Raw genomic sequence first — 25,089 nt, 5'->3', positions numbered from 1 at the left:
TCATTTTTTGGTTTTCGCTAACGTTCCAGTGTCTGAATGTACCATAGTTTAGTTATCTACTTACATACTGAAGGACATCTTGGCTGCTTCCAAATTTGGGCAATTATGAATAAAGTTGACATAAACATTCATGTGGAGGTTTATGTATGGCCATAGTTTTTAATATCTTTCTGTAGGTACCAAGGAGCATGATTGCTGGACAGAATGCTAGGAGAGAATAGTTTTCTAAGAAACTGCCAAATTGTCTTTCCAAGTAGGTGTACCATTTTGCATTCCCATCAACAATGAACAAGAGTTCCAGTTGCTTCATATCCTCCTCAGCATTTGGCATTGCCAGTGTTGTGGACACTAGACCGTTGTTTTTTTTTTTTTTTTGAGGTAGAGTCTCACTCTGTAGCCCAGGCTCTTTTTTTTTGAGATAGTCTTACTCTGTAGTGGCGCGATCTCGGCTCGCTGAAACCTCCACCTCCGGGTCCTGGTTCAAGCAATTCTCCTACCTCAGCCTCCCAAGAAGCTGGAATTACAGGCACGAGCCACCATGCCCAACTAATTTTTGTATTTTTCAGTAGAGATGGGGTTTCACCATGTTGGCCAGTCTGGTCTTGAACTCCTGACCTTGTGATCTGCCCACCTCAGCCTCCCAAAGTGCTGGGATTACAGGCGTGAACCACCACGCCTGGCTGACACTAGACATTTTAATAGCCGTATAGTGCTTTCTAAATGAGTTTTAATTTGCATTTCTCTAATCACATATGATTTGGAGCATCTTTTCATGTGCTTATTTACCATTCGTATATCTTCTTTGATGAGGTAATCTATTAGGATTTTTTGCCCATTTTAAAGATTGAGTTATTTTCTTGTTGAATTTTAAGAATTCCTTATGTAATTGAGTAACAATCCTTTGTCAGATAATTCATTTGCAAATATTGTCCCCCAATCTGTGACTTATCTTTTCATTTTTTAACATTGTCTTTTTGTCGAGCAAGTTTTTAATTTGAATGAAGTCCAGTTTATCTATTATTTCTTTCATGGATCAAGCCTTTGGTATCTGTCTAAATAGTCATTGTCATTTCCAAGGCCATCTAGATTTTCTTCTATATTATCTTCTAGATGGTTTATAGTTTTGTATTTTTCATTTAGGTATATGACCTATTTTGCATTAATTTTTGTGACAGGTCTAAGGTCTGTGACTAGACTCTTTTTTGTTTGTTTTTGCATTTGGATTTCCAGTTGTTCTAAGACTGTTTGTTGAAAAAACTACCTTTCCCCATTGTATTGCCTTTGTCAAAGATCAGTTGATCATATTTGGATATGTTTCTGGATTCTCTAATTTGTTCCATTCATCTATTTGTCTAGCCTTTCATCAATATCACACTGTATTGATTACTGTAGTTGCACAGTAAGTCTTAAAGTTGAGTGTGTCCATCCTCTGACTTTGTTTTTCTCTTTTAATATTGTATTGGATATTCTGGGTCTTTTGCCTCTACATATTAGCTTTAGAATAAGTTTATTGATGTCCACAACATAACTTGCTGGGGTTTTTACTGGGATTGCTTTGAATCTTTTGAGCAAGTTGGGAAGAACTGACATCTTGACAATATTGAGTCTGCATGTATAAACATGGAATCTCCTTCATTTAGGTAGTCCTTTGATTTCTTTTACCAGAATTTTGTGGTTTTCTTCATGTAGATCTTGTATGTATTATGTTAGATTTATACCTAAGTCATTATTTTTGATGCTAATAAAAATGTATTGTTGTTTATAATTTCAAATCTCATTTGTTTATTGCTGGTATATAGGAAAACAATTGGCTTTTGTATATTAGACTTGAATCCTTGCAACCTCCCATAACCACTTAGAAATTACAGGACTTATTTTGTTGATTCTTTGGATTTTCTGCATAGACTATTATTTTGTCTGTACACAAATATAGTTTTCTTTCTTCCTTCCAAATATGTATGTCTTTGATTTCTTTATTTGTTCTTACTTTCTTTAGTTTGTTCTTTCTTTTGTTCATTCTTTCATTTGTTCATTTGTTCTTCTTTGTCTTATTGCATTTACTAGAACTTCCAACACAATGTAGAAAACAGTGGTGAAATGGAACATCCATACCTTGTTTCTGATCTTAGCAGGAAAATTTCTAATTTCTCATCTCGTATGTTAATTATAGTTTTTTTGGAGATTTAAAAAATCAAATGAGGAGTTTGCTGATAATTTTTGTCATGAATAGGTGTTAGATTTTGTGTAATATTTTTTCTTCATGTATTGGTATGATCATTTGATTTCTATTTTATAGCTGTCGATATGATAGATTACACTAATTGCTTTTAGAATGTTGAACCAGTCTTGCTTACCTGGGATGAATCCCATTTGGTCATGGTGTGTAATTTTTCTTACACATTGTTGTATTCAATTTGCTAATAATTTATTGAGGAATGTTGCATCTATGTTCATGTGAGATAATGATCTAGAGTTTTCTGGCAATGTCTTAGTCTTGATTTGGTATTAGGGCAATGCTGGCTTCATAGAATAAGTTAGGAAATATTCCATCTGCATCTTCTGAAAGAGATTTTAGAGCGTTGGTATAATTTCTTCCTTAAATGTTTGGTAGACTATCAGTGAATCTATCTGGGCCTGGTCCTTTCTGTTTTAGAAGGTTATTAATTATTGATTCAATTTATTTAATAGATATAAGCCTGTTCATATTTTATTTTTCTTCCTATGTGAGTTTTGGCAGACTGTGTCTTTCAAGGAATTGGTGCTTTTTTTTACCCCTCAAGACAGTCTTGCTCTGTTGCCCAGAGCTGGAGTGCAATGGCATTATCTTGATTCACTGCAACCTCCACCTCCCAGGTTCAGGCAATTCTCCTGCCTCAGCCTTCTGAGTAGCTGGGATTACAGGCGTGTGCCACCACGCCCAGCTAATTTTTGTATTTTTAATAGAGTTGGGGTTTCACCATATCATCTAGGCTGGTCTTGAACTCTTGACCTCATGATCAGCCCACTTCAGCCTCCCAAAGTGCTGGGATTACAGATGTGAGCCACTGTGCCCAGGCAGAATTGATACTTTTTATCTCAGTTATCAAATTTGTTCGTATAGAGTTGTTCTTAGTATTCCCTTATCCACCTTTTAATGACCATGTGATCTGTAGTGTTATCTCCTCTCTCATTTCTGATACTAGTAATCATGTGATCTCTTTTTCTCAGTTAGCTTGGCTCAAGGGTTGTCAATTGTATTTATCTTTTTAAGAAACTAGTTTTTAGCTCTGTTGATTTTTCTCTATCAATTTCCTGCTTTTGATTTAATTGATTTGTGCTCTAACTTTTTTTTTTTTAAATGAATAGAGACAGGGTCTCACTAAGTTGCCCAGGCTGATCTCAAACTCTGGCCCCAAGTGATCCTCCTGCCTCAACTCAACCTCCCAAAGTGTTGAGATTACAAATATGAGCCACGATGCTCAGCCTCTGCTCTAATTACTATTGTTATTTTGCTTACCTTGGAGTACTTTTTCTCTTTTTTTCTATTTTCTTAAGGTGGAAGCTTAGATTATTGGTTTTAGATTTTATTTCTTTTCTAATATATGCATTCAATGCTATAAATTTCCCTTTAATTATTTCTTTCTTGGCATGCCACAAATTTTGATGTTTTATTTTCATTTTCATTTAGTTCAAAATACTCTGCTAAATGTCTCTTGAAATTTCTTCTCTGAATCATTTGTTGTTTGGAAGTATATTATTTAATTTCCAATATTTTGAGCCTTTCCAACTGCCTTTGTGTTATTGACTTCTAGTTTCTCCATTGTGTTCTAGTAGCAGTAATTCCATCGTGGTACAGTTTATATTCCTTTAAATTTGTTAAGGCGTGTTTCATGGCCCAGAATGTGATCTGGCTTGGTGTATGTTCCATGTGAGGTTGAGAAGAATGTATGTTCCACTGTTATTGGTTGCAGTTGTGTATAGATGTAAATTGTATCCAGCACTTGATGGCACTGCCAAATTTAGCAGTATCCTTACTGCTTTTCTGCTTGCTGGATCTGTCCATTTCTGATAGAATAGTGTTGAAGTCTCTAACTACAGTGGTTGGGTTCATCTCTCCTCCTCACAGTTTCATTTTTTTCCCTCAAGTATTTTAATGCTCTGTTGTTAAGCACATACATGTTAAAGATTGTTCTGTATTCTTGGAGATTCTTGACTCTATGTAGTGCCCTCTCTTTATCCCTGAAAATTTTCCTTGCTTTGATGTCTACTCTGTGAAATTAATATAATCTAGCTTTATTTTGATTTACATTAACATGGTATATCTTTCCATTGATGTTTAAAGTGATTACTGATCTAATTGGATTAAAATGTAACATATTTTTACTGTTTTCTATTTGTTACCCTTGTTCTTTATTTGTATGTGTTTGTAATTTTCACTGGACATTTTATATTCATTCTATTTTCTCTGCTCTCTTAGCATATCAATTATAATTCTTTTTGTTTGTTTACTGTTTTTAGTGGTTGCCATAGAGTTTGCAATGTACATTTACAACTAACCTGTGCCCACTTTCAAAGAGCACTATATCAGTTTACTGATAGTGCAAGTACCTTTTAGTAACAACATTTTGCTAAGTCTTCCCTCCTATCCCTTTTATCACTGCTATCATTCATTTCACTTATATGTAAGCATACATAGCCATACATAGGCTTCCATAATTGAATACATTCTTGCTGTTATTATTTTGAACAAATTGTTATGTTAAATCAATTAAGAAAAATAATACTTTATTTACCTTTACTTATTCCTTATCTAATGTTCTTTCTTTCTTTATGTTGACTGAGTTTCTCACCTATGTTAATTTTCTTCTTTCTAAATAACTTTTTTTAGCAATCCTTGCAAGGCAAGTCTAGTGGCAACAAATTTTCTCAATGTTTGCTTCTTTGAGAAAGTGATTCTCCTTTACTTTTTAAGATTAATTTCACAGAATTCTAGGTTGGTGATTTTTTGTCTCAATACTTTAAATACTCCACTCCATTCTCATCTTCCTTGCATGGCTTCTGAAAAGTCAGATGTAATGCTTATCTCTGCTCCTCTGAGGGTAGGGTATTTTTTCCTTCTGACTTGTTTTAATATTTTTATTTACTTTTGGTATTCTGAAGTTTGAATATGTATACCTTGGTATAGTTTTCTTGGCATGTATCCTGATTGGTATTTTCTGAGATTCCTGAATCTATGGTTTGGTGTCTGACATTTATTTGGGGGAAATTCTGTCATTATTTCTTCAAATATTTCTTCTGTTTCTTTGTTTGTTTTCCTTGTGGTATTCCTGTTATGTGACTCTTACAGTTTTAGTAGTTTGTCACAGTTCTTCCATATTCTATTTTAGCTTTTTTAGTCTTTTTTTTTTTTCTGCTTTTCTACTGATATATCTTCAAGCTCAGAGATTCTTTCTTCAGCTAAGTCTAGTCTACTAAGCCCATCAAAGACATTCTTCATTTCTGTTACAAGTGTTTTTGATCTCTAATATTTTTTATTAGAATTTACGTCTCACTGCTTACATAATCTGTCTTTTCTTACATGTTATCTACTTTTTTCATTAGAGCTTGTAGCATATTAGTAATAGTTGCTTTAAATTCACTCTGATAAATCCAGCATTCTTGCCATGTCTGATTCTGATTCTGATTCTAATGATTATTCTGTCTCAAACTGTGGTTTTTGTTTTTCTGTCCTATAATTTTTGTTGAAAGCTGGCTATGATGTACTGGGCAAGAGAAACTCTAACAAATAGGCTTTTATTGATGTGGCGATAAGTTTTGTGGGGAAAGGAAGCATTCTGTAGTCGTTAATGATTAGGTCTCCATATTTTAGTGAGCCTGTACCTCTGAGTTGTGAACTTTACAGGTGTTTCTTAGTTCCTCACCCTCTCTACTACCTCGAGTGGGACAGTATGTCTGTAGAGGGCTAGAGTCACACATTTCACTTCTCGCATGTGGAAGGACAAAGCTGTCTGGGGTTGAGTATTTCCTTTCCCCAGGTCAGTCAGGTTAGACTCTGCTAAGATAGTTTTTTCTGAGGGCAGGCCTTATTAAGAGGAACAGAATGTTTTGGCATGTTTCAAAATGGTTATTTTCCCCTCTTCCTGCCAAAAGCAGGAGGAGCTATTTCTTCAGTATTCACTGTGAGAACTTCATCAGGTTTCAGGAGGCAAAGCTCACTAAAGTAAGGAGCCTCCAGATAACTGGGTCTCCCTAGAGTTTTTATCTTTCAGGTTTATTCAGACTGTATCTCCAGAAATTCATTAGTTACAGCACAGGCTTTCCTACCACAGCACCAGTTCCCACAGAAGTTTCTGCTTTGGTTTCCATTCTAGTAAGAGTGGTGATTCTCTGGTCTACCTGTTTGTCTCTCCAATTTTGGGGGCAGTGGTTTTCCCTGTGACATCACATCTCTGATGGGGTTCAAGAAAAGTTGTTGATTTTATATTTTGTTAGCCTTTTACTTGTTAGGATAGAGTAGTGATGCCCATGCTCCTTAGATGGTGAACTGGAAACTAGAAATCTTCGTTTGAATGTTGACAGTAAAAATTCAAAATTATCAATTTAGTTTGACCTTTTGGCATGTAAACCTGAAAACCACCTTGTGTTGGCATTATAAAAGTGCTTTCAGTGTAGCAAGGCATATTATTTAAAAATTTTACTGTATGTTTTGCTGTGCCTAGTCCAATTCCTGGTACGTAATAGTAGTTCAATAAATATTAACTTTAGGTAGATGGTTTAATTCATGAATTTGTATCATGATTTCCTGTGACACCAGTAACCAAAGAATAATATAGTGTAATTACTTATAGAAAACATTTGAAAATTGATTACTTAACATTTTAAAACATTAATGTTATTATAGTTCAACGTAACTACCATCTTATGCTATGCATTGTTCTAGTTGATTTTCAAACGTTGTAAAAATTTTCATCTACTGAGCTTACTAGCTGAAACGATTGCATTCAGCATTCTAGCTTTAAAATCAACAAAAGTAAAAGGTTTTGATATATACATCACTTTGGATATTACGTACCAAAAGTGTAATAGAGGCAGATGGGTGACTGAGGTCGCCAGGCAAAGGGCTTCCTTGCCAGTCCATCTGGGAATAGTGGGAAACAAAAATGTTAAATTAAAATTATATCCTCCCATATGCACTAAACTAAATATGCGTAAAAGACATTTAAGTAAGTTGTTAGTATTTATACTTCTGAAATTATTAAAGCTTTAAATTGCGTTAATATTTTTTTAAGACTCCTGTTATTAGAATTTGCAGAAAATAACAGTAAACCAAGGCTTTTCTTTAATTTTGCTCATTAGTGCTTCTGTACAGAAGTGGTTCTCAAAGAATAGTCTGTGGACCCCTGGGGGTCCATGTTATTTGAGGTTACACAATACTGGGTAACACCTCTGGAGCTTTAGTACTCAAACAGTGGCACCAAGGTTTACTTGTAGTAGTCAGTATATTCTTTGCCAGTACACACATGCAATTAAAAACAAAAAGCATGTTTCATGTATGAATGCCTTTGAAGAAATAATAAATATCTTTTTAATATTCTGTGTTAACAAAATGGGAAGTAATTTTAAAGCACTTTGTCACATACCAAAGTACTATGGCTGTCTCGAAAGAAACAATGAAATGTTTGAGTTGTGAACTGAATTAGCTACTTTTTCCATGGAATAATATTTTTATTGAAAGAATGGACAGGCAAATTGCAGTTATTGAGACCTGGGCATTTGGCAGACATTTTCTCAAAAATGAACAAGATGAATTCATTCATTACTTCATGGTTAACAACAGATAACGTTTGTTGCCAATAATAAAATACAAGCTTTTAAGTGAAAATTGGAACTTTGGAAAACTTGTATCTATCATTATGAACTTGGCAGCTTCCTAAAATACTTAGTGACTTTTTGGGTGAGATTTATGGTGATAATGAATGTGATGTTTTGATATTATATAATGAAACATGAAATGTATTAACATTTGGAAGACCTGCATAACTCAGTGAACCAATATTTTCCAAATAACCAATGCATGATGCACAAAATTATGTGTAAAGATATATTCTAGACGTAAGAAAGAACAACTGATATTAATGTAATAGAGTACAAACGGTTCATTGACATAGTTTCAGATTCCACATTATAACTAATCTTTAAGAAACTACCTCTTGTTGAATCCTGGTGTAGTATCAAAGAATATCCACAATTATCTGAAAGGGCTGTTAAAATACTCCTTCCTTTCCAACTACATTTCTGTGTGAGTTTGGATTTTCTTTGTATACTCTGTTCAAGTAACATATTGCAACAGATTGAATGTAGAATCTGACATTAAAATGTAGCTTCTTCCTATTAAGCTACATACTGAACAGATTATGTAAAAATATAAAACAATGCCTGCCTTTTCAGGCATTTTTTGATTTGAGAAATGTAATTTTTCATAAAATATTTTACTTATGTTAACATGTGATGGATTTATTGCTAAATAAATTAGTAATAAAGATTTTAAAATTCTCAGACTGGGCATGGTGGCTCACTCCTGTAATCCCAACTGGGAGGCTGAGGCAGGTGGATCATCCAAGGTCAGGAGTTAGAGACCAGCCAGTCTGACCAACATGGTGAAATCTCATCTCTACTAAAAGTACAAAATTAGCCAGGTATGGTGGTGGGCGCCTGTAATCCCAGCTACTCTGGAGGCTGAGACAGGAGAATCTCTTGAACCTGGGAGGCGGAGGTTGCAGTGAGCTGAGATTGTGCCACTGCACTCCAACCTGGGCGACAAAAGCAAGAATCTGTCTCAAAAAAAATAAAAAAATAAATGATCAGTTTTGATGTCAAATATGGTACATATCAACAGATAAAATTTATATGAACAAAAGCTCTTTGATGTCCTCAGTAATTTTTAAAAGAACAGAGAGTTCTTGAGACCAAATAATTTAAAATTTACTGCTTTAAAATGAAATCGTCCATGGGAGAGAAATATACACACACACACAGACTCTCATGAAGTTTTATATATATACATATACATACATACACATACGCACACACACATATATATACACACACACCTATACGCACACACACATATATATACACACACCTATACACACACACACACACACACACACACGGGGATGAAACAAGTTTGCTGCCCGTCAGAGTCAGACTGGCATAGGAGGGTCATAAAAGCACTTAAAAGTCTTACAGTTGAAAAATGGGCTTAATTTTGTTTGGCATGGTATTTCTCAGACTCTTAGATAAAATCTTATTTGTTTTCTGAGGAAAAAATGTTCATGAGGAATCATCTTTTGCAAATACTGCTTTATTTACATATTGTTTTGAAGATCTAGTGCCTTGAGTAGGTTAAAATATTTTAAACCCCACAGTTCTCTATTATAAAATATAAAGGGGGCAATCTTAATCATGAAGCAAAGGTAGGAACGTATTTCATGAGCAAATGACACTGAGGATTTAGGTTTTTTTTTAAATGCCTTTAAGATTCTGTAAGAAGTTCAATTAGAATTTTTGTTTATTGTCATTCAGAAAATTTTCATTGGTATAGGATAAAAAGAAGGCTATTAGTCATCTGAAAATTATAATACTCCTTTATATTTTAAAATGGTAGTCTAAGTTTTTGTGGTTTCTTAAAATGCACCAGTGTGATTTAGTGAAAGAGTAAGAACCCAGAGGACTTATATAAGGTTGGTTTCAAATACTGAGTCTGTAATTTATTGAATCTTCAATGGATAAGTTTATAAATATCAGCACCTGTAAAATGACATTATTATGACTACTTTCCTAGGTTGTCGTAGGAAGAAAATTAAATTTTGATAGAGCCTTTAGTACAACCAATACACAGCAATTGAGTGCCTATCAGAGGCCAAGCTCTATTCTAGGTACTGGGGAAATAAACATGAATAAAATGCTGGATTTTTGCTGAGCAAACTTTCAGATCAGTTTCAGGGAAAGCCAATATGGTCTTAATAACAACAGAGTATAATAGTGCTGCAACAAAGTAAGTGAGGGGAGACAACTAGTTGTCCCCCAGTGGGTCTACTTACCCATTCTTGGCTAATAGAAACTCAAATTTAGAGAAACCACATTTCCCTTCTTCCAACTCAGCAAGGTGTGGCTAGAAGACAATGACCTCTACGCAGAAGTGACAGGTGTAACTTACTGGTCCGGTTCTTAAATGAAAACTTTACTATTTTTTTCTCTTCCTTTGTTCTAGAACTGGCCATGACAGTATTAAGTTACACTCATGAATATAAAGACAGTATTTCAGGTTATAATGTTTCAGAAGGAACCCAGATCCCTGGATGACCTCATATAATCGTGCTACCTCTTCGCTCCCACCACCTACTCACCATCTACCAACTCAGACTTTAAACTTGGCTAATTTTTCCTTTATTTTTTGTAGAGATGGGCTCTCACTATGTTGCCCAGCTGGTCCTGAACTCCTGGGCTCAAGCAATCCACCTACCTCAGCCTCCCAAAGTGCTAGGATTACAGGCATGAGTTACTGTGCCCAGCCTAAGCCACTCTTACTAATTTGTCAAAACACCTAAACTAGTATCCAAACTAATAGAATAATCCTGGGATGCTGTAAGTCTCAAGACTAGACCCAATGGAAGGTATAGGGGAGGTGAGCATCAGGCAGAGCTTTCTGAAAAATGGGGTTCCTGAGGTAGGTTTTGGAGGATCATTATGATTTGGAAAAAACTCTTCCCCCAGTGATTCTGACTCTCCCCTCTTAGGATACTACACTCACCTATGAGAATCACTAATATGCTGCCTCATCATGAGATTCGTTAGTAATATTCCAGTAGTCCCTTGTTAGTAATATTCCAGTAGAAGATCTAAGTAGGTAGTACTTGCTTTATTCCTTAAGCAAATTTGTATGGAACATTTACTATATACATATAAAGGATATAAATATCCAGTATGGATCTGCTGATATGGTTTCGCTATTCCCCACCCAAAATCTGATCTTGAATTATAATCCCCATAATCCCTATTTGTCAAGGCTGGGACCAGGTAGAGGTAATTGAATCATGGGGGTGGTTTCCACATGCTGTTCTCATGAAGTGAGTGAGTTCTCATGAGATGTGATGGTTTTATAAGCATCTGGCATTTCCCCTGCTTGCACTCACTCTATCCTGCTGCCCTGTGAAGAAGGTGCCTGCTTCTCCTTTGCCTTCTGCCATGATTGTAAGTTTCCTGAGGCCTCCCCAGCAATACAGAACTGTTGAGTCAATTCAACCTCTTTTTTTTTTTTTTTTAAAGTAATAAATTATAGTCTTGATTATTTCTTCATGACAGTATGATAAACCAACACATCTACCTCATTTATTTATTTATTTTTTCTATAAACTCAGACTTCTTCCAGAATATAAGCTTCATTAAGACATAGTCATTGCTTTTTGTTTTTTATGATATCACTAGTACTTAGGGCAGCTGGACACATAATAAGTATTTGATAAATTCTGTGTTGAAGTAATAAATGGACGAATATATGTTAGACTATCAGAATATAAGGGCAATTCTACCTTGAACTCACAGTTAAATAAGCAGATAATTAGAAGTTTGTATAAGAAGCAGCTATGATAAAGTGAATGAAAATGAAAAGAGGCCGGGTGCAGTGGCTCAAGCCTGTAATCCCAGCACTTTGGGAGGCCGAGGCGGGTGGATCTCGAGGTCAAGAGATCGAGACCATCCTGGTTAACATGGTGAACCCCTGTCTCTACTAAAAATACAAAAAATTAGCTGGGCATAGTGGCGCGTGCCTGTAATCCCAGCTACTCAGGAGGCTGAGGCAGGAGAATTGCCTGAACCCAGGAGGTGGAGGTTGTGGTGAGCCGAGATCGCGCCTTTGCACTCCAGCCTGGGTAACAAGAGCGAAACCTCGTCTCAAAAAAAAAAAAAAAAATGAAAAGAAGGCTCTTTTCAGTAAATTATTAACAAAACAATACATTTAAATTTTATCTTGGAGATACTAATCTCCAAGAGCTTCATGTGCTCATTTAATACTCATAGCAATCCTATGAACATGGTACTATTGTTTATCCTTATTTGTAGATGAGGAAATGAGGTACAGAGAATTTAAGTAACTTGCCCACAGTTGCATAGCTGAGGGCAGCACATTTACTTCTAAACTAGTTAAATTCGTGGATTTATAACTATATAAAAGTATGTGTATGTATTATATGCACGTAATATAGATAATATTTTAAGGCACAGCCCTTCCTATCATAGTAATATCACAGTATTATCCTTCCAGTTGTTCACACCAAAAACCAAAGAATTGTCCTTGATTTCTTTCTGAGAACCCTATTTCCACTCTTGCTTATTTTCCATAAACAGAATAATCATCTTAAACATAGATCATGTAGCTTCCATACTTAACACTCTGCAGTGAGTTCTATGTGCTCCTAATGCATGTAGAATAGAAGCCCACAATTTGTATCTGGGCCTGGAAAGCCTGAGGTGAGCTGACCCCCTCCCTGCCTCTTTAGCTTCTTCTCCTATTACTCTCCATAGTGGTCACCTTCCTGTCCCCGGCACAATGCCAACTCAGTGTTGTCATCCTTCCTGTTCATGCTGTATTAAAGTTACTGCCCCCACATCTTTGCTTGGGTGGATCTTGTATTTTTTAGGTCTTTGCTCAAGTTGTGTCTTTTTCTGATAAGGGTTTCTCAGCTCTCCTTATTCTAATATAGTCCCCAGAGTCACTTCCATTGCATCTCCTTGTCACTTCTCACTATTGGAAATTACTTGGTTTGATAATGTACTTACTTGTATGTTATCTGTTTCCCCAATATGTTTTGATGTGTCTCCCCTCCAAACCTCATGTTGAAATGTGATCCCCATTGTTGGAGGTGGGGCCTAGTGGGACAGTCCTTGGATCATAGGCATAGATCTGTCTTGAATGACTTAGTGTCACCACTTGGTGTTAAGTGAGTTCTCACTCTGTTCGCTCACATGAGAGCTGGTTATTTACAAGGAGCCTGGCACTTTTTCCTCTCTTTTGCTTCTGCTTTCACTGTGTGTTAGAAATAAATGCTTGTTCTTTGGTGCTGCAAAGAAAACTAGCACTCAGACAAAAAGGTTTTTCCTAAGGCAATTTTACCTTCTGCAGAAAGGGTACTTCTCTCAGGTCTGGCCATTGGGAGAGCACCTAGAACAAAGGAGAGTAGAAGTTTTTATTTCTAACACGACTCCTGCCCCTGTGTCCTTTCCCCATTGGCTGGGGTTGGACTGCACAATTTAAACTAGATTTGACTGGCTAAACATTTCAACTTCCTTAGATAAGGGCGATGCATAATGGGAGAGAGTGGAGAGGAGGAAGGGATCATCTGCGGCAAACTTGAGAGCTGGTCTTTTTTTAAATAAGGAAAGGAATGTGAGCTGATACTGATAACACCACTGGTGTTGTGGCATGTCTAGGCATGTAGTAAAGTCAGAAAGAAGAAAAGGAGGAGAGAGGTTGGGGGGATGCTGGGAATTAAAGAATAAAAGGTTGAGTGGGGTGTTTGAAGAGAAACTTTTGCCATATCTCACACTGTGTGATACATTTGCTTCCCCTTCACCTTCTGCCATAATCGTAAGCACCCTGAGGTCTTCACCAGAAGCCAGAAGCAGATGCCTGTACCACACTTCCTGTACAGCATAGGGAACTGTGAACCAAAATAAGCCTCTCTTTTTTTTTTTTTTTAAATAAATTACCCAGTCTCAGGTATTCCTTTATAGTAACACAAACAGACTAGCATACCTCCTTATCTATAATATGACCTCCATGAGAGTAGGGAGTGTTACCCTTATGTGCACTGTTCTATCTTTAGAGTGTGAACAGTGCCTGGCACCAGAGACACACAGGAAGAAGCATTTGTCGAATAAATGAATCAGATTTAGTGTGAGACAAGCACATATTCTTCATGGTTCATGGAAACTTATTGTTTAAATTATTCAAGGGCCTTTAATGTTTTCCTTCTAAAAAGTATGTCAAACATCAAAATCAACCAGCAAGAATGTGAAATAGGATCAGTTCTAAAAGTTGGTCAGAGCTGTCATGGATTAAACATCTAGCATGTGACTGGCACTAAATACATTTTATAGAGTAAAAAATGAATCCTTAGAGCCATAGACATTCTAAAAGTGTAATTTAAACTAACAGTTTTAAACTCTTTACTTGAACTTGTAACTACTGTCAAGGAGAATGATGACTTAGAATTTTCCCTCTGTCTTCTGTTGCATACCCACTGTGTAATAAATATAAATATTGAGCGTGTAATTATGTGTGTGAAGAACAGTTGAGTAAATAAATGAACAGACAGACAAACCAGACAAATGCTCAATAATAAAAGTAAAGAAGAGTCCAGGCACAGTGGCTTACACCTGTATTCCCAGCACCTTGGGAGGCCAAGGTGGGTGGATCACTAGGAGTCAGGAGTTCAAGACCAATTGGACCAACATGGTGAAACCCTGTCTCTACTAAAAATACAAAAAATTAGCCTGGCATGGTGGTGGGCACCTGTAATCGCAGTTACTCAGGAGACTGGGGCTGGAGAGTCGCTTTAACCTGGGAAGTGGATGTTGCATTGAGTCAAGATTGCACCACTGCACTCCAGCCTGGGTGACAGAGTGATACTCTATCTATAAATAAATAAGTAAAAATAGGAGAAGCAAGAATGCTGAATAATCCAAATTAGATAAATGGCTACTAAGTACTCTAAAACTCACAAGTACTTTAAAATATTTGCTATCAATTTAAACAAGTTTGCTTGTAAATCATAGCTAAGATTGGGGGCCAAGAAGTGGCTTTAAGAGAAAAAGGTAGAGAAGGCAGGAAAGATGAATCACATGGTAATGCATTTAGAGGACAAAAAAGAAAAGAAATTTAAATTAGATTATTTATGACAACTTAGAAGTGAGACTACAGGAAAAAATTTAAATACCAAGAAAATGTTCCTGTAGCCAATGAATAAATTAAAAAGCTCAGCTTTTAGAAATTCAGTACTTGGGTAAAACCAACCAACCAAGAAACAAATATAAATAGATAAATAAATGTATGTAACTTAAAATGAACTTTTCTTGATCTCTAAGTAACTTGAAAAGAACAAGTAGAGGAGAAGAAAGAAGTGAAGGAGGGGAGGGAAGGAGAAAGAGAGGAGAGAGTCAGAGAGAGAGAGAAAAAAAAATGAAATGAATTTCAGGAACTAGAAGGCATTAGGTAATATATTCTTCAGAACCATCAAATATGGGGCTTAAATAGATTCCATGAAGTCTCACAATTACCTTAAAAGACACTGTAATCAGCACTATATTTTTCATCACTTTAAAGCATCTAGCTGCATAAAAATAATAACATCTTGTAGCTAGAAGAGTCTTTCTAGTCCAAATCTTTCCTCCTAAGACACATACACCTTCAGGAAAAAAATGAGTTCTGATACAGTGAGCATTTTTGAAACCCTTATAATAGTCAGATGTCACACCTTAGCATTTCACATTCAGAAAGTATTTTTATGCTTTTACTGTTACTCTTTTATGCTCATTCCACACTTATTGAATGAAGATATTAATTCTATGTGGTAGAAAAAAAATCTTTGAAAACTCAGAGTAACCTCAGTTATCTGAGCCCTTTGAAGCCTAGTGTATTTTCAATCTCAGAATGACTGCCTGACATTTCATTTTGCAAGAAGTCTAAACAACTACAATAAATTTACAAATGCAGACATGCCACAGTTAAATTTCATTTCACGCTCAGTAAGCAAACATTATCAAACTATAAGCACTGTCCTCCACTGTCTTTTTAATTCAAAATCTTGTAGCCAATGGAGGGTCGTCCTTGAAATAGTTCACAGATGGATGAATTGGCTTAGTGTATTCACCAATTTGCAGAGGAACAAACTTAGGCTACATTATTACTGTTTAGGCAGGTGGTTCTATGCTTTATTTAATAAACAACACAAATAAGTCTTGGACAGAGTCAAATTAGAGACAATTAAGAATTATTTGTGAAAAAAGTCTTTTAAACATAATGAGTATTTTTTTTCTATATTTTGGGTTATCACATTGCTGGGGTTGGGGATTGTTGCTAACATTTCATGGATGGTGACTGAAGGTGCTAGAAATACTAAAATGAGGGAGACTTGCTTACAAATTGAAGATGTATTCTGCATCCTGTACAACCCTCACATAACTACTGTTAATAAAAACTCTCTATCTTTTTTTTTTTTTTTTTCTTGAGACAGGGTTTCGCTCTTGTTGTCTAGGCTGGAGTGCAATGGCGCGTTCTTGGCTCACTGAAACCTCCACCTCCTGGGGTCAAGCAGTTCTCCTGTCTAAGCCTCCCAAGTAGCTGGGATTACAGGTGCACAGCACCATGCCTGGCTAATTTTTGTATTTTTAGTAGAGATGGGGTTCCACCATATTGGCCAGGCTGGTCTTGAACTCCTGACCTCAGGTGATGCACCAGCCTTGGCCTCCCAAAGTGCTGGGATTACAGGCATGAACCGCTGTGCCAACCAATAAAAACTCTTATGAATGAAAATCTATTTATAATTATTTGAGCCTAGAAGCTAATACTGTTATATAGGTATAAGGTATTTTTCAGTTTTAACAAACAGTGAACATACTGGTTTTTATTCTGATGTCTACCTGTCTACCTTTTTATTTTTTGTATATTGTGTGGAATGGCTTCTGATCCCCTCTCAAATTGAAGTATTCATTAGAAGTGGTTGCAAGGATTTAACTAAATTTTCTGTGTAGCCATGCCCTCAGATTAACTCATTTGAAATATATATTATTGAACATATTTGTAAATATATATCAGGATTAATACATTTTGTGTTTAGGCCAGGCATGGTGGTTCATGCCTGTAATCCCAGCACGTTGGGAGGCTGAGGTGGGCAGATTGCTGGAGTTCCTAATTTGGAGATCATCCAGATAGTAAAACCCTGTCTCTACAAAACAAAACAAAAATTAGCTGAATGTGGTTGTGCATGCCTGTAGTCCCACCTACTCAGGAGGCTGAGGTGGGAGGATTGCTTGTCCCTGAGAAGTGGAGGCTATAGTGAGTTGTGATTGTACCACTGGATTGCAGCCTGGGTAACACAGCAAGATCCTGTCTCAAAAACAAAAACAAAAAAAGATATTTTGTGTTTAAATTATGTGCTCATGAGTTAGAAGATCTATGAATTTCATTTAGTAAGGAAGGATATTACAAATTATTTGCTACAATAAAGTAGTAGTGGGTCTGATGAGAATACTGTTAGTGCCAGAGAAGAGAGTGTTTTTTGCTTCCCATTCTCATCCTCAGTAGGTCAGGGTATCTCTCCCAAGGCCACAGGAAGGATACTGCAATTATTGGCATCACATGCAGATACCATGACATCTAAAAGGCTAGATTAATTTCATGTTTTAAAGATTTCTCTTATGGACTGTATTTTTCATACTGTTCCTCAAAAAAATACTGTAATAATTACAGTCTTCAATCTAATTATGCATTGAAGGGAACTCCCTGATCACCGATCCAGGTAAGGTTGTAAATTGATTTAATCTCAATACTTGGTTCATTCCTTTTTTCCTAAAAGGTGATGAAGAATCTAATTCAGAATAGTATGGAAATCATGTAAATGTTATATAGGCAATTGCCTGCTTCCCCAAAAAGAAAATAATTATCACTTAAAAAATATTATTTGTTAACATATATTTGTTGAAATATATTTTGTTGAATAATTCAAACTGCTTTATTTTCTCAGGTGAATAAATTTTTCTAGGAAACTTAATATTATAGTTGAGTGAATATTTAGCTGAACTAATAACTAACTTGTTATAATAGCCTGCTCTCTTTACATCAAAATATAGGGGTGTTGGAATTTCTTTTAAAGTAATTAGTGTTTTGAGACTGGCTAGTCAGGATAATACTTCAACCATTGTTCACAAGCATTTATGCCTGCAGGGGCCAGGTGGAGGGACTGTATGATTGAACTGGGCCCAGGGGAGAGACTATAGCTAAATGGAAAGCACATGTTTATTTATGGGTGGCAGCAGCCACCACTCAGCTCTAATCAGTAGTTGCCATATTGGAATTGGGCTCAAGGTTACCAAATCTTTTGCTCTTTTGAGGAAAAAAAAAACCAAACATTTGATTTATGAAATCTCCTGACTTTTAGATGTTTGCCTAGTTTTAAAAAACAAACAAGAACAAAACCACAAACATTCATGTGAGCCAAACAAAACATATTCATGGGAGATAAACTGCCATTCTATGAACTGCCATTTGCAGCTTCTCAACTGTCGCATCGGTTTAGACTGTAGAGTGCGGTAACTGATCAATAGCACCTCTCACCAGCGTTTGTGCTATGGAGTGAAAGGACCATTCTCTCTACGCAAAGAGTGGTACACCTAATAGCATGGACTTGAACTACACTACTAATTTGTTAGTTCTTGGTTGTATTACAATAGCTAACTGTTAAGCAACTGTTAAGCAACAGTTAGCTATTAAAATACAACCAAGAACTGACAGAGATTTTAGGTTGACCCTTTATTGCTAAACATGGATCATTTTAGTTTATAAGATGGGATAAGATTCAGAAGTGTATTAGTCTGTTCTCACATTGCTATAAATAAATACCTGAGACTAGGTAATATATATTAAAAAAATAGATTTAAATTGGCCCATAGTTCTACAGGCTGTACAGGAAGCATAGCAGCTTCTATTTTTGGGGAGGCCTCGGAAAGCCTCCAGTCGTGGTGGAAGGCAAAGAGGGAGTGAGCATCTCACTTGACCAGAGCAAAAGCAAGAGAGGGGGAAGGTGCCAGACATTTTTAAAGGGCCACATCTCATGAGAACTCACTCTCTGTTTCGAGAATAGTACCAAGGGGATGGTACTAAACCATTCATGGAAAATCCACCTCCATGATCCAGTTACCTCTCACCAGGCTGCAGCTCCAGTGCTAGGGATTACAATTTGACATGAGATTTGGCGTGGACACAGATACAAACCATATCAAGAAGTATGGACCCAGCACAATTGAATAGAAGGATCTCGTCCACCTCCATCACCCCTCAGGCAGCACACCAAGTGTGTAGCCTTCTGTCGTTTAGATTGTGACCCATATACTCATGTTTCCCCTCTTTCACGTCATCTGTCACCACATCCTTTCATTCTTTGTGACCCAAGTGGACCTCCCTTAAATAACAGCTTCCCTATCCTAGCTTCCCAAGCATCTCTGATTGTTTTAATAAGCTTTTACACTTTCTGTCTTACACTTTTAAATATATGTCTAAACTCTAAACTCCTCCCCAACACCACCAAACCACATCTCATATAAAGATTGTATCATTACAGATACTGAAATGTTAACAATGGAATCTTTCAGAAGTAAGCAAATAATAGAAAGGTGCTTATGTACAATTTCTGTTTATTTCTGAAAACATAGTTTGGTATGTAGATAATTTTACTCTGTCTGCATTAGTTCTTGTGCAAAAATAGTTGCTTACGACTGCTTGAGAAAATCCCTTTACCAAAATTAAAAAATGAAATTAAACTCTAGTGAAATGTTTTAAGTTGTTGTATGCAAAAGGAATCTTCTTTCTCTTAGAGAGTAAAGCACCATTTTTTCTATAAGTTAGTCTTTTTAGATTTAACTGGGAGCTTAAAACTGTAAAACTTAAATGGACTTTACTAATTTAAGAGTTAAAATTCAAGTGTAGCTGCATTAAATTTATTGCCTGCATTATATCTGGGGGACACATATACTTGAATTCATCACATAAACCAAGATATATGTTTGGTCCATTAAAATGAAAGTCAACAATTATTTTCAAATTCCATTTCAAGAGCAAATTTACATAGAAAAGAAAGAAGTTGAATGAAAATGTAATGCTTAGACAAAATAATTTCTGAAGTGGTATGAAAAATACCTGCTACTACTTGCAATGATAGTGTAAGCTTTGTGATCTTGGACAAATAATGACATTCACTTCATTATTAGGGTTGTTAGGTTAAATTAAAAGATTGTGTATTATTATTGTCATATATGTGGTGACTATTCAGGTCTAAAATCCCGATCTTCAAATTTCTCGTTCATTATTTTTTATATGTTCTAGTTTGTTTTGGTTGAGGGAGTCAGAATAATAAAGGATTTGAAACCTCAGGACAAGTGATTTTTGTTTGTTTGTTTAAAGATGTTCATAAAACACTTGATAGTATCTTTTTGTCAGCATCATTAAGTTAGTGTTTCTTTTCACAAACTCACTCCTAAGACATACAAAATCGGAAACCTCTGGGAATAAAGGAACTTCACAGAACCATTAAAAATAACTACATATTTTAGACCTGAAATGTTCTTGGCTGATGAGTATTTGCCTTTCTAAGTAAACTTCTCCCTGCTCCATCATTGTCAATTTATATCTGAAAATAGGGAACTGTGTAAATCTAGAAGACAGACAAATTGCTTGTGAATCTAACAGAGAGTGCAAAGTGCAGTCAGTTCCCTCTGGGATGATCCTACAAACTTGATGTTACACAGATATTGAACAACCTTTATGCAGTAAGAAGCCTTTTTAAAAATTACATTTCTGGGAACCAACATGGTGCTGAAGAATATCATTAGTTTCATAGGTAATATGCTGACATGCTTGATTAATTATATTGTAAATAAATCAGATTTTTCCTGGTGTTAAGAATTCTTCCCTTAAAGACGTGAAGAAGGAAACTAGAGAAAAAAAAAATTATTCATGATTAATGCTGATCTCTCTAGACTTTAGAGTACCTCTCTTGTCTAGTATAAAGTGTTTCTAATTGTTATACTTAAAATAATATTTTAAAGCTTGTGATTTTTAGAGATAAAGGATGAACAGCATATAAGAATATTTTGAAATTTCTTTTTCCGCTGTATTCAACAAGAATTAAGTTTTGTTTGCTGTTTAGCAAATTAACTTTCCTATTTTTTTTTTTAAAAAAAGTAACAATTGAGCTAGTTTTCTATTTGAGTTCAGTGGAAGTTGAGTTGGATTATTTGTATTTCTTTTCTCTTAAACCATGCAGTGTTCTTTATTTGCTGATTATGGTATGCTGTTACTAAGCATATGAGAAGCTTCTCTGTGAAGTGCATTTTAATATTTAGATCAAACAGTGATTGGAATACATTAATGCCCAGTGGGTAAACGTGTCATTTGAAAGCAGCTGCTGAGCCTTCTCCCTGCTGCTCCAATTAACACATACAGCACACTCCTGTCAGCAAGAAGGCTGTGCATATGGATGAAACCACTTTGCTGCTTGTTAATATGATATGCAAGAGAGCACAGGGTTAATCAGTCCGCCCATTGCAAAACAATAGCCTTTCAAGAGGTTTCCCAAGCACATGTTTTGAGTTAATGTGGGCTAGGATTAGGGTGTGAGATTAGCAGGTAGGAAAGTCAGTTCAGACTCTAACTTTGGTTCAGTCCATTGACTAATGTGTTTCCCCGCCCCTGTCTTCTTCTATACCCCCGCCCCGCTGATGGGATGATGGAGATACTGGATAGTGAAATTCTAGTGCTGGGACTCCTCTTGCCTCAGCTGAATCTCTTGAACTTTGTTTTGTTTTGTTTTGAAGCTATTTAAAGTCCAAAGCTTTGCTGTATGTTTTTTCCTCTTAGTTTTTCATTACGATTTTTACTTTCTTTCTCTTTTCCCCTTTTTTTAAAAATTGCAGATTTGACAGTTTATTGAGCTAAATGAGAAATATTGTCAAAATAAATCTGTATCGCTATTATTTTCTTTTACCTCCTATGGTCAAAGTCACCGTGTTGATGGTAGCCCAGAGGCAGATAGAAGTGTAGCCGTCCTGGTCCAGGTTTGGTATTGGTCATTCATGCTCCACCGGCTCCTAGAGCAACTGGGCTGTTGCTGTGCTCTTGTGCTAGCTGTGCCGCGCCGCACAGTGAGTGAGAGATGGACCGCTTCCTGGGTTTTGTCAAGGCGATAAGAAGATCTAGGAGAAGAAAGGGGAAAAAGTACCGACCAGAAGAGGATTACCACGAGGGCTATGAGGATGTCTATTATTACGCTTCAGAGCATTTTCGAAGTAAGCGCTTCCCTCCATCCTCTGGTTCCTTCTCGCATGCTGGGTCTAACAATAAACCTTGCGTGGAGCTTTAATCTTAAATGCAAAAGGTTTCTCTGATGGTGTTCTCTGTGAGCAGTCTGTAAGTACCGAAGTGCTATGTTTTGCTTGATTTGTTGCAAGAACAGCCATGAGATAATAGTCTCTAGACAGTATCACCAGCCAAGGTCTACACATGGTTAATATTTTAGGTGGAATTAATTGATAATGTTATTATTTTAATAAGCCATTCAAAAAAGTTGCAAGCCAGTGTAGTAGGTGGCCAGAATATGCTCTATTGCAGTTGTTGTTATCCCTTTTCTTTCAGAATAAGGAAGGCTGGCTCATTTGGAAGTAATTGTTCAAGTTGATGATAATGCTTAATGCTCCTGATACACCATTCTAGATAGTTATCTGTGATTAATCTGAAATGTTCTTTGTACAGGGAAGTTCAAGTGCTTTTCTCTGATGCATGTTTACAATTCTGTTATTAAATAAGGTTTATTCTTATTTGTTGTTAGCTAGAAGCAGTGATACCTGTAGTATCCATAATATGTCCATATTGAGACATTTGTAAATTAGCTTATAAATAGAAGAGAAATAACATTTTTCTTGTACTTGTAGTGCTTTAAGTTTCTGGTGAGGTTTAGACTTGTCCCTCTAGATTTAAAATGCCCAGAAATGCCTAAGGGTACAGAGAGCAGATATGCACAGAGATCACTGAGTTTATGATGTGCCCTAAATAGAGGAAGATGACAGTTATGTTTGATCTACATTTTTAAAGAAGTTAACAATTATTTGTCTTCTTGAATAAGGATCTTTATAAATTTGTATTTCAATCCTAATTCATTCTGGTCTTTTGATACCTAATCATGAATGCATCCCACTTATAACCTCTGAGCATTAACTAATTAATAATTTAGATCACAATTTCTGTGGTATTGAAAGCCATGAGAATTCATGCTAAATGCTAGAAATTCTGTTGTGATTTCTGTTGTGATTGATGAGGGCTGAGGGTTGAAAATTCATGTGATGACAGTAATACAAGAACATAAAATTGTAATTATTTGAAATTTTCTTGAATAATGTGGCTGTATTGCTTTTACCCAAGTAACCTCTGAGTTTTAGAGATGTTTCTCTTTTAAATGCTTGTGCATAGTGTGTTCTAATACAGTGATAGTCTATGTTTCCTAAATTTTGTTTCCATAATATATCCTAGAAGTTAGCTAAAATTTGTGTCACAAAAAATACTGTCAGATTGCATGTGTAATTCTGAAAACTTGGAAACTGAAAAAAAAGGAGCTTATGAACTTTTAGTTAGACTTGTAGTCATTGTACAGTTTTTTTGCAGTCAATATATACTGAGTCAAATTCATACCTTCTTGGGTTTGTACTGTGATGTATGTTTGTAGAAACAGAATTGAACAATATTTCTCAAATGTCTGCATACTACTAGCTTTGGTAAGATTTAAAAACAACAGAATTACTCTAAGTTTGTAAAATGTCCTGACAAGAGCTGTTTATGGAGGTATCTAAGAAAAATTCCCAAACTAGAGTTAGTACAATGATACAACGAAGATAGTAAGTAATCTTTATACATTAAGTACAGTAACTCAAAATCACATTTTATCTCATTTGTCAAGGCCATGCTAAGGATAAGATGTTAAATATCAAAAGTAATTTCCTTTAGGTATGAAACTGACATGTTTTTCCTGTGTTTTATCAGAAGGCACCCAATATGTAATATTTAACTTGTGGAGTTAGTTGCAAATTGTGTCCCCAACTTCAAACTACTACATAATAAACAGAATGTGTCACAGTGGACTCAGGCACTTGGGGTTTGGCATTTCATCAAATGTCAAATAGCCAGAGTGTTTAAAGAAGACAAGTCATATAACACAATGACTTCTCAGTGCATCTTTTGGCTTCAGTTTCAGGGCCTCTCTGAATTGGGTAGGGAAGACATCCACGTACATCTTAGAGCTGTAGAAAACCATTAAAAAGCGAGACTGACCTTAAAACCAGTCCTCTCAAATGGATAATATGGTTGAATTCAATTACATCTACAACATACCTGTTTTAATTAGTTTTTGGCATAATTTAAAAGTTTATGCTCCATGTGTTTCCCTAGATGGCTTAGAAAAACTATTTACATTAAGGCTATAAATGTGGTGGAATTTATTGATGATGTTCACATCTTAGTTAATGGTGCTATTGATAAACCAGAAGTGTCATTCTTATTTTTATCCCTAGAGTGTTTATTTCTTGAAAGAAACTTAACCCTCTGTCTTGTCAGTTTTTCCGTTGGAGCAGATTGCCATGAGAACTTTATATGTGCAATAATGAGATACTGATCTAGAAAGAACCTCCAGAAAATTCTCCAAGTCTGCCCTCCCTGTAGTACATTTTCCAGTTCTGATATTTTATCCTAATTAATGTTTCTTCTATTGTGGGTTCTGATTTAGAATTTCACCATCCTTTCCTTCATCTTAAATACAGCATTGCTTATAATCTCATTAAATGCCAAAGTCTGAATTAAAATGTACATAGGATCAGATGCTATGGGAGAGAAGTTATTCTAATAAGGGATAACTTTTCTGAACCTCCTTTAGAACTCAGTTTTAGCAATGATGATGATGATAGAATGATTTTACATCTTCTCTGATTTTATATTGACGACGTATGTCAATGTACATGAGATGACTATGTTTCATTTTTAAAACTGCTTTTATCACTCATCTATCCTTCATAATTCTAGAATTACAGTTTAAATAAACTAGACAGACACAAGCTTTGGGTAAATCACCAAACATTTTTGGGTTTTAGTCTTTTAAAATGTATTACAAAGTGGCTTTGCTTCTCAAGATTTTTCCAGTTATAGAGCTATATGATTTTGAACTTTGTTTGATTTCTAAAACAATTCAGGTAAAGGTATTGACTGAAGAATTTTCACAGGTATTTAAGCCAAAAAGAAAT

At 35.7% G+C, this 25,089-nt stretch overlaps 1 protein-coding gene across 8 annotated transcripts in view; it reads left to right on the top strand.

Annotated features, from left to right (window-relative positions):
* The window catches only part of GRIP1 (glutamate receptor interacting protein 1), a 710,594-nt gene that overhangs the window by 245,468 nt on the left and 440,037 nt on the right, over positions 1-25,089 (top strand). For 6 of the 8 annotated variants that reach the window (XM_064377311.1, XM_021670222.2, XM_021670223.2 and 3 more), the window contains exon 1: positions 21,551-22,095. The exons of the other annotated variants lie outside the window; for them this stretch is intronic. In XM_064377311.1, the coding sequence (XP_064233381.1) occupies positions 21,963-22,095 (133 nt within the window). In that variant the 5' untranslated portion in view covers positions 21,551-21,962. Of the gene's footprint in view, positions 1-21,550; positions 22,096-25,089 lie in introns of those variants that run through there. 8 annotated transcript variants of the gene reach the window in all.

This window comes from Aotus nancymaae, unplaced genomic scaffold (genome assembly GCF_030222135.1).
Source record: "Aotus nancymaae isolate 86718 unplaced genomic scaffold, 86718_ANA_hifiasm-v0.15.2.pri h1tg000016l, whole genome shotgun sequence".
Taxonomy (NCBI): Eukaryota; Metazoa; Chordata; class Mammalia; order Primates; family Aotidae; genus Aotus; species Aotus nancymaae.
The sequence above is the reverse complement of the archived record's forward strand: the minus strand, read 5'-3'. Positions and strand labels throughout refer to the sequence as shown.